This window comes from Pongo pygmaeus, chromosome 23 (genome assembly GCF_028885625.2).
Source record: "Pongo pygmaeus isolate AG05252 chromosome 23, NHGRI_mPonPyg2-v2.0_pri, whole genome shotgun sequence".
Classification (NCBI taxonomy): Eukaryota; Metazoa; Chordata; class Mammalia; order Primates; family Hominidae; genus Pongo; species Pongo pygmaeus.
In genome coordinates this window covers 51,812,305-51,825,606 of record NC_085931.1, presented here as the reverse complement: position 1 = coordinate 51,825,606, position 13,302 = coordinate 51,812,305, and the positions used below count along the sequence as shown (strand labels likewise).

The following is a 13,302-nucleotide window of genomic DNA, read 5'->3' as shown; positions in this document are numbered from 1 at the left end:
AATGCTGTGTTTTAATATCAGCATGGTAATAGATGAAGAACATTGATATATAGGCCAGGATCTCATAATCCCAACTCCTGGCAGGGAACACAAGATCTTTCACAAATGTGTCAGTAAAATGGCCTGGAGGTGGAGAAGAAACTCTTTTACATCTACTGGATGGAGTAGGACAGTGTACAATACTGTCTGGGCCTCTTAATGAAGCACTTAAGAATAACAGAATTAACTCAGGGGATGTGGGGATGCTGCTGTGAAAGGGATAAAAAGTCTGGTTAGAAGTCTGTGTAGCTCAGTTGGTCGAGCATCAGATTTTTAATGTGAGAGTCCAGGGTTCAAGTCTATAATTCAATTTTTTAAAAAAGTTATAAATTTTTTAATTTAAAAAAGTCTGGGCCAGGCACGGTGGCTCATGCTTGTAATCCCAGTACTTTGGGAGGCTGAGGTGGGTGGATCACCTGAGGTCAGGAGTTCAAGATTAGCCTGGGCAATATGGTGAAACCCTGTCTCTACTAAAAATACAAAAATAAGCCAGGCGTGGTGGTGGGCGTCTGTAATCCCAGCTACTTGGGAGGCTGAGGCAGGAGAATCACTTGAACCCGGGAAGCAGAGGTTGCAGTGAGCCAGGATGGGGCCATTGCACTCCAGCCTGGGCGACAGATCAAAACTCTGTCTCAAAAAAAAAGAAAAGAAAAGTACTAATCTCTATTGGAAAAAAAAAGAAAAAAAGAAATGCATTTCAATAAGATGGACAATGTCCAAAGAAGTTGTGTCATAAAATGGAAATGAACTATATGCAGCATGCTACCAGGGGATCTACGTGAAAGAATCATCAGATTCATGAGCAAGTAGTCTTTTCCTCCTAGGATCCCTCCTTTCAATTATTTGCCCATGGATGCCAGGCAATTGGACTGGTTCACAGATGGCTATTCTAGAACTGAGGGCAATTCTGTACGAAAAGTAGATGTTCAGAGTCCAGCAGAAAGTAAAATCCTATGGAAAAAGTTAAGAACAAGTTGGTCAACAGGGCTGAATTATAGGCTACAATCATAGTCCTGATAGAAGAACTGGACACAAAAGCCCTATTATTTGGGTAAATATTGATTCTTGGGCTGTCACTAATGGACTTGCAATTGGTCTAACAAGTGGGTCACAAATAACTGGACAATAAAAGGGCCCTCCATGTGAGGAGCTGCTCTTTGGAAATCTCTATGAAAATTCTAAAGGAAAAATCAAAGTAGGGCATGCTGATCCCAAAGAAACTCTGTGCCAGAATTTTAAGGTGATTGGAACCAACAGTTGATGGCCTAACTTGATCTCTTGAAATGGCAACCAAGTCTATGAAATGGGTGGAGGAACTCAAGCCAGCCAGTGACGCACTGAACAATGACATATACCAGTGGGCTCCACTGAAGCTTAAACTATTAATAAAAATTGTCCTGGCTGCCAACAGTATAGTGCCATTTTCTGTATTTATCCAATTTATCTCCCTATGATTAGACTAGCTCAATAGCTGTCTGAGGAAGTTTCCTTCAGCGGGAAAGGTTTGCATTCAAATTAATATAAATGCATTTGCTTGACTGCAGTAACCACTGTATTATGCATAGGCATATCAAAATATGTTGTACACTTTATATATAAATAAAAAAATTAAAAAATGATTAAGAAAGGCAAGGTTGTTGCTAAGGGGAAAGAAGTCAATAAATGAGTGGTACAGAAGCTCAACAGATGCTTCTGGAGTCTCAAGAGATGCTTAAAGCAAGAGAATAATATTCTCTCTTTGCTTTAACTCAGATACCCCTTGGGGTAAAGAACTTATGAAATCCCCTTTTTTAAGAAACGGAGTCTTGCTGTGTTGCCTGTGAGTGCAGTGGCTACTCACAGAAACGATCATAGCAGCACCTGTATCATGGTCTACTATAGCTTCTAACTCCTGGCCTCAAGTGATCCTCCTGCCCTCAGCCTCCTGGGTAGTTGGGACTACTGGCATCACCACCATGTCTGGCATTCTCCTCCTCTTTTGAAGAGCCAAAAAGACAGCTAGGCAATAGCCCATCTAACAAGCACACTTCCGGGAGTGATGTATGTCCTCAAAATGGATGAAGAAATGGGACAGCTGCTGGGCGCAGTGGCTCACACCTGTAAACCCAGAACTTTGGGAGGCCGAGGTGGGCAGATCACCTGAGGTTGGGAGTTCTAGATCAGCCTGACCAATATGGAGAAACCTCATCTCTACTAAAAATACAAAATCAGCCAGGCGTAGTGGCACATGCCTGTAATCCCAGCTACCCGGAGGCAGAGGCAGGAGAATCACCTGAACCTGGGAGGTGGAGGTGGAGGTTGTGGTGAGCTGAGATCATGCCATTGCACTCCAGCCAGGGCAACAAAAGTGAAACTCCATCTCAAAACACAAAAAACAAAAAAGAAAATGTGACAGCTATCCATGACTATGTGGAATAATATAAATAAGGCTATATCTTGATTCCTGTTTCACAGGATGCATCTTTTTTTTTTTTTTTTTTTTGGGATAGAGTTTCACTCTTAGTGCCATTGCACTCCAGCCTGGGCAATATCTCGGCTGACTGCAACCTCCACCTCCTGGGTTCAAAGATTCTCCTGCCTCAGCCTCCCGAGTAGCTGGGATTACAGGGATGCACCACCATGCCCGGCTAATTTTGTATTTTAGTAGAGACTGGGTTTCTCCGTATTAGTCAGGCTGGTTTCGAACTCCCGGCCTCAGGTGATCTGCCTGCCTTGGCCTCCCAACGTGCTGGGATTACAGGCATAAGCGCCCGGCCGGATGTATCTATTAAAAAGGATCTGTGTTGGGAAAGCAACCTGTTATGCATATTAATTATATTATAATATTATAATATATAAATATATATTATATAATATTTTATATTTATATATAAAATAAATATATAATATAAATAATATTTCAAATTTAGCCAGTTAAATTTGAAAATCAACGGATAATAATGTCAGTAACACATATAACCATTAAGATGGTAACGGTTTTACAAAGGTTACCAGAATATGATGATAGAATGCTGTCTCATGCCATGTTCCATCTGTTATAGTATGTGTAAAAAGAGTTATTTGCATTGTTATTGTGGGTAAATAGGCATAAGGAGGTGGAGAGAAAACTGGGACACTTGGCTCAGTGACAAAAATAAATAAGGTATAACTTGGTGGGCCTATATTCCTGAGAATTCAAAATTCAATGTGGATGACTCTGGAAAGTACATTCAAATGAGTCTATTTAGGTGTGACTACCACTCATATGACCTAAACCTGGGGGACTCAATATTTTGGGGTCCCAAATTTATTTTCTAGTTGTAGTAAAGCAGTTGTACAAATGAAACAGTTGTACAAATATTAGTTGTACTAATATTTAATGGCGACAACATGTCATGTTCCCACCCTCAAAATAAGAGAGCCTTAGTGGAATTAGGAGCCAGGCTAGGAGCAACTGGCCAGGTGGATTTGTTTTTAATGAGGAAAGACATACTGATGAAATAGATTTGCCAGCCAGGCGCGGTGGCTCACGCCTGTAATCCCAGCACTTTGGGAGGCCGAGGCGGGCGGATCACAAGGTCAAGAAATTGAGACCATCCTGGCCAACATGGTGAAACCCCGTCTCTACTAAAAATACAAAAACGTTAGCTGGGCATGGTCATGCACGCCTGTAGTCCCAGCTATGTGGGAGGCTAAGGCAGAAGAATCGCTTGAACCTGGGAGGCGGAGGTTGCAGTGAGCCAAGATTGTGCCACTACTCTCCAGCCTGGTGACAGAGCGAGATTCTGTCTCAAAAAAAAAAAAAAGAAATAGATTTGCCAATGCCAATAGTGTGCCTTGAAGGCATCCTATTTCAGGAGTAAGAATAAAAGTGGCAAGCTGTTTGAAATGATGGACAGTGCAATCAAAATGGGTCTTAACAATTTACAGCACGCACTATGACAGCATGCCCAAACCAACCCAACAACGGGAATAAGCTTGCATGTTAACACAAGCTGCATTACAGATATCTTAATTTAAATGGAGTCCAAGGTATCCCAAGCATGACTGCCAGTGACTCCCATGGCAGAAACCCACGTTGTGCATGCATGGGAGACTCACGGAACCTCTGGTCTATGGAAATTCTAACTAAAGGATGCAACCTGTTGAGGTGCTTTTTAACAGCTCCAACAATGCAACTGAGTGCCAAGCATTCTTTTCCTGTAGTGCAGTTTGTGGATCCTGGACAAACTTTAAACAGGACTAGTGTTTTCTGTGGTAGATAAATGAGTTCTGTTGCAGGATCCTTCTCACTGAGAATCAACATCTGTCAAACCATGTAACTTTTTTTTTTTTTTGAGACGGAGTCTCACTCTGTCACCCAGGCTGGAGTGCAGAGGTGCGATCTCTGCTCACTGCAACTTCCGCCTCCCGGGTTCAAGTGATTCCCCTGCCTCAGCCTCCCAAGTAGCTGGGACTACAGGCGCCTGCCACCACGCCCAGCTAATTTTTGTATTTTTAGTAGAGACGGGGTTTCACCATATAGGCCAGGCTGGTCTCGAACTCCTGACCTTGTGATCCACCCGCCTTGGCCTCCCAAAGTGCTGGGATTACAGGTGTGAGCCACCACGCCCAGCTAAACCACGTAACTTTTTGAGGCAGGGTCTCTGTCACCCATGCCAGAGTGCAGTGGCATGATCGTGGCTTACTGCAGCCTTGACTTCCTGGGCTCAAGTGATCTTCCCATGTCAGCCTCCCAAGTAGCTGGGACTACAGGCATGTGCCACCACATCCAGCTAATTAAAAACTTTGGTTTTTTTTTTTTTGTAGAAATGGGGTCTTACTATGAGGCCTAGGTTGGTTTCAATCTCCTGGGCTCAAGTGATCCACCCGTCTTGGCCTCCCGAAGTGCTAGGATTATAGGTATGAGTCACCACATCTGGCCAAATCATGTAACTTTTTGAGAAGGAAATCTGGCTGTTTTCAAGATGTTTTGAATCTTGAAAGAGCAGAGATATGACCTCTGATCTAGACTCCTATGAGAAATAATATACAGTATATGAGAAGAGGTAAATTGCATAGGGAGGGACAAAATAATTACACCATGATTTTGTCTTCTTTTATTTCTTTATTTCTTTATTGAGACAGGGTCTCACTCTGTCACCCAGACTGGAGTGCAGTGGTGCAATCTCAGCTCACTGCAGCCTCGACCTCCCTGGGCTCATGTGATCCTCCCATTTCAGCCTCCTGAGTAGATGGGACTACAGGTGCGTACCACCATGCCCAGCTAATTTTTTCGTATTTTGCAGAGACAGGGTTTCACCATGTTGCCCAGGCTGATCTTGAACTCCTGGGCTCAAGTGATCTGCCCGCCTTGGCCTCCCAAAATGTTGAGATTATAGGCGTAAGCCACTGCATCCAGCCGTCTTATTTGTTAATTTTATTTTTTAAAATTTTATTATTCTTTTTTGAGATGTGGTCTCACTCTGTTGCCCAGGCTGGAGTGCAGTGGCACGATCACATCTCATCGCAGCTTCAACTGCCCCAGTTCAAGTGATCCTCCTACCTCAGCCTCCCAAGCAGCTGGGACCACCACACCTGGCTATTTTTAAAAATTTTTTGTAGAGATGGGGGTCTCTACATGTTGCCCAGGCTAGTCTTGAACTCCTAAGCTTAAGTGATTCTCCTGCCTCAGCCTCCCAAAGTGCTGGGATTACAGGTGTGAGCCACCACACCTGGCCTTAATTTTTATTTTAATGTAAGCCTTTAGCAGCTAAATTTTGTCTGACTTCTCACTTCAATGGTACTGCTATATGATGTAATACAGGGGTCAGGTAAAATTAATATTTTAGGAGCTTATAAAATTTAGTATAATACTGATGATGATGATCAAATATACTGAGAGACTGAATTAAAGTCCTGTTGGGATGTTATCCCTGTGGAGGAGAATTGGCTTGATGAATATTTAGACTTGATTAATGATAGATTATTATTATTTTTTTGAGACAGAGTTTTGCTCTTGTTGCCGAGGCTGGAGTGCAATGGCACGATCTCGGCTCACCGCAACCTTCGCCTCCCAGGTTCAAGCAATTCTCCTGCCTCAGCCTCCCGAGTAGCTGGGATTACAGGCATGCACCACCACGCCCGGCTAATTTTGTATTTTTAGTAGAGATGGGGTTTCTCCATGTTGAGGCTGGTCTCGAACTCCTGACCTCAGGTGATCCGCCCGCCTCGGCCTCCCAAAGTGCTGGGATTACAGGCGTGAGCCACCATGCCCGGCCCTAATTATTATTTTTAATAACTCAGCAGATATATACCATAAAGTGCAGAAAATTGTGGATCAAGGAGGCCAAAGGACCGTACAGTTCGTACAAAAACACAAGAAAGTATAATTGGATAATTCAGCTGTCTGTTTAAATCAGTACCAACCCTTCACTGATCACTGTAAATGTTTGGATTCTGTGTATGCATTTTTTTAGAGACAGGGTTTGCTCTGTCACCCAGGCTGGAGTGCAGTGATGTGATAATACTTCACTGTAACCTTAAACTTTTGGGCTCAAGTGATCCTTCTGCCTCAGCCTCCAGAGTAGCTAGGACTACAGGCATATGCCACAATGCCTGGCTAATTAAAATATATTTTTTTGTAGAGGTGAGGTCTTGCCACGTTGCCAGGCTGGTCTCTAACTCCTCGCTGCCTCACGTGATCCTCCCACCTTGGCCTCAGTGCTGAGATTATAGGGGTGAGCCACTATGCCCTGCTTGTCTATGTATTTTGATTATCTATATGATATTGAGAAGTGAAGTAACTGTTGTCAACTCAGGATTACTGTTTTATCAAAAAATAGAGTTAATATTGGTTATGGGGGTAGAGTGAACTGTTGTGCTAATTCCAGGCTTAGAATTAGCCAGAGCTATTTTGCTAAAGTTCCTTCCTTGGTCAAGGTGTGGCAGGAAACATACTGACTGAAAGTGTTAAGAGGATGCTGGACGTGGTGGCTCATGCCTGTGATCTTAGTGTTTTGGGAGGCTGAGGATGGAAGATCTCTTGAGGCCAGGAGTTCAACACCAGCCTGGGTAATATAGTGAGACCCCATCTCTACAAAAACCTAAAAAATTAGCCAGGCATGGTGGTATGTGCCTGTAATCCAAGCTACTCAGGAGGCTGAGGCAAGAGTATCCCCTAAGTCCAGGAATTCAAGGCTGCAGTAAGCTATGATCTCACCATGCACTCCAACCCGAGCGATAGTGAGACACTGTCTCAAAAAGAAAAAACAAAACAAAACAAAACAAAACAAAACCATTAGGAAGGCAGGAAGCACACAAAAAGATGCCCAACACCACTAATCATTAGGGAAATACAAATCCAAACTACGATAAGATACCACTTCACACACATTAGGACTGGCTATTACCACAAAAACAGAACAAATGTTGGTGTAGAATGGAGAAATTGGAACCCTTGGTGCGTTGCCAGTGGGAATCTGAAATGGTGCAGCCACTATGGATAACAGTATGGTGGTCCTCAAAATATTAAACATAAAATTACCATTTGATCTAGCAACTCCAGTTGTGTGTATATACCAAATGGAATTAAAAGAGACTTGAACACAAAGAAACCAAATGTTTATCAATGGATGAACAAATAAAATATGGCATACGCATACAATGGAATATTATTCAGTCTTTAAAAAGAATGAAGCTGGGCACGGCAGCTCATACCTGTAATCCCAGCACTTTGGGAGGTCGAGGTGGGCGGACTGCTTGAGCTCAGGAGTTCGAGACTAGACTGGCCAACACTGAGAAACCCTGTCTCTACAAAAAATTTAAAAAATTAGCAGGCATGGTGGCATGCACCCATGGTCCCAGCTACTTGGGAGGCTAAGGTGGGAGGATCACTTGAACCCAGGAGGTCGAGACTGCAGTGAGCTATGATCATGCTACTGCACTCTAGTCTGGGCAACAAAGCGAGACTCTATCTAAAAAAAAAAGAATGAAATTTTTATGGAAGATCCTTAAAAACATTATGCTAAGTGAGATAAGCCAGTCACAAAAAGCCAAATGTTGTATGATTCCATTTATATGAAGTAGCTAGAATAGGTAGATTCATAGAGAAAGTAGAGGTTACTGGGGGCTGGAGGAGGGGAGAATGGGAAGTTATTATTTATCTGTATAGTTTCTATTTGGAATGATGGAAAAAGTTGGGAAAAAGTGGGCACAACAATATGAATGTACTTAATGTCATTGAATAGCATACTTAAAAATGGTTAAAATGATATATTTTATGTTATGCATATTTCCCCACAGTAAAAAAATTTTTTTAAATTAAGTCAATGGCCAACACCTTGGAGAGAATAAATGAAATAAGGAGTTTTGGGGTAGTTTCTATCAGTTTGCCAGTGAGATTTATGGTTTACACTTGGTCTCTGTGAAAACTCTCGGGGGGCTTTACTGTTATGTAGCAGGAATATGATTATGTGACCAAAAAAACAAAAATCCCTAGCTGGGATTCCATTTTGGAGTCTCTGATTCTGAGGTATTCTGTTGCATGTGCCATGGACTGAATTGTGTTTCCCCCAGAATTAATGTGTTGAAGTTCTAATCTCTATGTCTTTAGGAGGTAGTTACAGTTAAATTAGGTAACTAAGGGTGGGGCTCTAATTTGATAGGACTATGGCCTTGTAAAAAGGCCCTCTTTCACTGTCATGTAAGGACACAGCAAGAAAGCGGCCTTCTGTAAGCCAGGAGAGCCCTCACCAGAAATGGACCGTGATGGCACCTTGATCTCGGACTTCCAGACTGCAAAATTATGAGACAATACATTTCTCTTGTTTAAGCCATGCAGACTGTGATATTTTGTAATGGCAGCCTGAGCAGAGTATGACAACACTGGTGATTCCTAATCTGTAAGAGAAAGATACATCCTGCCTGGCCCTTACCTAGGGAGGACCATAGAAGCCTGCACCTGGCTTCTCTAGACTCCTTGCTTTGAGACAGCCATTGGCTGTGATAGATATCCTTACTTTCGTATTATGGTTATTTTTTACCCTTTCCCTATAATAAACTGCAGATCTGTAAGCATTGTCACTTTGGGTCCTGAGTCTTTCTTAGAACCAAACTGTTTAACTGACACTATTAGTGTAACTATAAGGAAAAGCAACAGTATTAATTTCTGTCATTCTAAGGAGAAATAATTAAGATTGATGGGTAAAAGAACCATCTTAACAGAAGGCAGATTTACTTTGTCTTGCAAGGTATTCAGCAAGTCTCTAGGTATGTTCACTACACACTGGAGCAGAAGCTAGATGCCCTTCTGCGGTGAGGAGACTGCTGCATTGGGTATACGACCTCAAGAGCTTACAATTTTTCCAATCTGGAAAAAACTTTTTCTTTTTTTTTTTTTTCCTGAGACGGAGTCTTGCTCTGTCACCCAGGCTGGAGTGCAGTGGCCCGATCTCAGCTCACCGCAAGCTCCGCCTCCCGGGTTCACACCATTCTCCTGCCTCAGCCTACCGAGTAGCTGGGACTACAGGCGTCCGCCACCATGCCCAGCTAATTTTTTATGTTTTTTTAGTAGAGACGGGGTTTCACCATGTTAGCCAGGATGGTCTCAATCTCCTGACCTTGTGATCCACCCACCTCGGCCTCCCAAAGTGCTTGGATTACAGGCGTGAGCCACTGCGCCCGGCTGGAAAAAACTTTTTCAATAGGAATCATACCTGTGATGTCAGCTTCCCAGCAATCTGCATTCGTTCAATTTCTGCAGGAGATTTGATCAGCCGGAGGCGCTGTATCAGCTGCTGAACACCCCGAACCTTGTTCTTGCTCTTGGCTTTGGCCTCAGTCAGGGGCTGCATATAGTCAGAGTGAAGCTGTGCATGTGAGGGCCTCATCCAGTCATACCAAACCATGTTCGTCTCAGCTTAGAATGAGAAGCCAAAAAATAAATTTAAAACAAAACTACCAGCAACAAGAAATATCAACTGTCATAACGACTTGAACAAGAGTCAAAACTATAAAACCTGTAACGTGGAACTCTAAAGTGTTGAGAGTTAAGACTCTCTCAGGACTGAAGCAATAAAGGTTTGATTATAAATCACTAGAAGGGTCATTCCCTGGAAATGGCAAGATGTTCTAAGACTGAATATACAGCTTTTCTGCCCCTAAACCTCAGTGTTCTTTATAAAGGACGATACATGGGACTAAAGCTTTATTCGAGCTTTGATTTTCTCTCTCTCTATTTTTGAGACAGAGTCTTGCTCTGTTGCCCAGGCTGGAGTGCAGTGGCACGATCTCGGCTCACTGCAACCTCCACCTCCCAGATTCAAGCGATTCTTCTGCCTCAGCCTCCCAAGTAGCTGGGACTACAGGCACCCGCCACCATGCCCAGCTAATTTTTGTATTTTCAGTAGAGATGAGGTTTCACCATATTGGTCAGGCTGGTCTCGAACTCCTGACTTGTGATCCACCTGCCTCAGTCTCTCAAAGTGCTGGGATTACAGGGGTGAACCACCATGCCCGGCCTTCATTATTAAACAATTAAAACAACTGTTCTTCACCACCACTTACTGAGCTAGAGGCACTTGTTGAATAATTGCACACAGAAGGACAGAAAAACATACTCAGATCATGACTTCATGGATAAAGTGTCCCATCCTTTCACATAATGATCTCAGTACTAGAGGAAAAGGTTCTCCTCCCATTCTGGAGCAATGATTAATTACTATGGAAAAACTACAGTTGATAGTTCCTCACTTCTCCCTTTGCATCTGCTATACATTCTCTTTGTAAACAATCACAGTTCAGCTTTCAACTTTAGAGACCTAAGGAAATGGTCTGTATTTGCCTAAGATATACGATACAAAGGCTCATTATAAAAATGATTTGCACTTAATACCAGATCTGCATTTGTTCTTTTTTTCTAACAGTAGGCTACAAACAGTATTCCTAACAATCCAAGTGAGAAGGTCTGAATATTTTATATGACTAAAAAGTCATATACTTTGGGGAAAGTAGAGGGGAAAAAATCCAGAAAACTTTGATTGGATATGCACTGATTCTATGTCCTATGTGATTCTATGTCCTACATATTTTCATTTTTAAAATAAAAATGGTTCTAAATATATATTACATGGGAAACACTTTCCTACTTATGATAGATGGAAATTTAATTGTCGTGTAATTTTTTTTTTTTTTGAGACGTAGTCTTGCTCTGTCACCCAGGCTGGAGTGCAGTGGTGCGATCTCGGCTCACTGCAACCTCCACCTCCCTGGTTCAAGCAATTCCCCTGCCTCAACCTCCCAAGTTGCTGGGATTACAGGCGCATGCCACAACGTCCAGCTAATTTTTTCGTATTTTTAGTAGAGATGGGGTTTCACCATGTTGGCCAGACTGGTCTCGAACTCCTGATCTCAGGCAATCCACCTCCCTTGGCCTCCCAAAGTGATGGGATTACAGGTGTGAGCCACCGCACCTACTACCTGTTCAAAGTGTATGAAATCATAGCTCACCTTTTTAAAGGTTTTTAAACCTTTCAATAAATATGATTTCGGCCAGGTGCGGTGGCTAACGCCTGTAATCCCAGCACCCTGGGAGGCCGGGCCGGGGAGGGGTGTGGATCACCTGAGGTCAGGAGTTCGAGACCAGCCTGACTAACATGGTAAAACCTTGTCTCTACTAAAAAAATAGAAAAATTAGCCGGGCGTGGTGGCGCGTGCCTGTAATCCCAGCTACACGGGAGGCTGAGGCAGGAGAATTGCTTGAACCTGGGAGGCAGGAGTTGCAGTGAGCCGAGATCGTGCCACTGCACTCCAGCCTGAGCAAGAGTGAAACTCTGTCTCAAAAAAAAAAAAAAAGGAATGGTGACCGAAAAGTACTTTTGAGAAATGTATTTTACATGAGATTGTAACTATACTGAATTAATAAAATTTAGACAGTAGAATATGACAAGTAGCAACTAATGTAAGAAATAAAAAAGCTACAAAGAAAATGATTCTATGCCCCACATTTATGTGGATTTTGAAGACATAAGAAAGTTCAATGAATTCAACAGGCTAATTATCTATAAAATGGAAAGCATTTCTATAAAGTAATAAAAAGAATTTAATCAAATGTATTAGAACTTACATATTAGGCTTTACAGGAAACAGTCTAATATATTTCATGATTGTGAAAAACATTTTTGGAATTCTCTTTTAGAAGCTAACTTCAGAAATGATTTGTAACCCATGTAAGAAAAATCAAACAAAAACTTTATAATTATACATTATCTTGGCCTAAAATCAGTATTTTTAAACTTGAGCATCTATCTTATTTTCCAAATAAGATACTTCAAAAAATAAAATGCTTCCCAGAGCTAAAGTTTTTTAAGAATTACTAAAGATAGTTTATAATGTGGTGTAGGTTCTGAAAAAATTCCCAGAAGAAAAATCTCAAAACATTCGGCTTGATTAAAATTTCACCAGAATAACTGTAGAGAAAGTAATTTCTTTGAGGGACAAGAACTCAACTGTGGTCAGGCACGGTGCCTCACACCTGTAATCCCAGCACTTCAGGAGGCTGAGGTGGGAGGCTCACTTGAGGCCAGGAGTTCAAAACCAGCCTAGGCAACAAAGTGAAACTCCATCTCTACAAAAAATTAAAAAAATTAGCCAGACATGGTGGTGTGCCCAGGTAGTCCCAGTATTCTGGAGGCTGAGGCAGGAAGACTGCTTGAGCTTTGGGATTCGAGGTTGCAGTGAGCCATGAGTGTGCCACTATACCTACATCCCAACCTGGGTGACAGAGTGAGACCCTGCCTAAAAAAAAAAACAAAAAAAGAACTCAACTGTATATGAACCACAAAAGATCTTGTTAAAATGCAGATTCTGATTCAGTAGATAGGGGGTGGAGGCCTGAGATTTTAATTTCTATTACGTATTATGCATTTTTAATTTTAATATGCATTACTAGGTGATTCTGATGCTGTGATGCATGGATCGTTCTTGGAGAACAGTACCTCCTTTTGAAGAGTTGGCAAGAGCACTAAGATAAGAAGTAGTAGTCAAATATCAAGAAGCTGGTCAGTAATCTTGAAGAGTGGTGCATGCCCATCCCGTCCTTTATTTATTTTTTGGAGATGGGGTCTCACTACGTTGTGCAGTCTGGACCTGAACTCCTGGCCTCAAGCGATCCTTCTACCTCAGCCTCTCCACTACAGATGTACACCACTGTGTCTGGCTTATCCTTTGCTTTAAAAGAAAATTCTCTCTCTGAGATTTCAAACTAGGATAGGTAACAGTCTCCATTAATCCATTAACTGGATTAAT

The 13,302-nt window shown here is 42.2% G+C and overlaps 1 protein-coding gene across 10 annotated transcripts in view; it reads right to left on the bottom strand.

Moving 5' to 3' along the window:
* Positions 1-13,302, bottom strand: part of XPNPEP3 (X-prolyl aminopeptidase 3) — a 75,502-nt gene that overhangs the window by 36,434 nt on the left and 25,766 nt on the right. For all 10 annotated transcript variants that reach the window (XM_054469599.2, XM_054469596.2, XM_054469600.2 and 7 more), the window contains one exon: positions 9,714-9,916. In XM_054469599.2, coding sequence (XP_054325574.1) covers positions 9,714-9,916 — 203 coding nt within the window. The remainder of the gene's footprint in view (positions 1-9,713; positions 9,917-13,302) is intronic.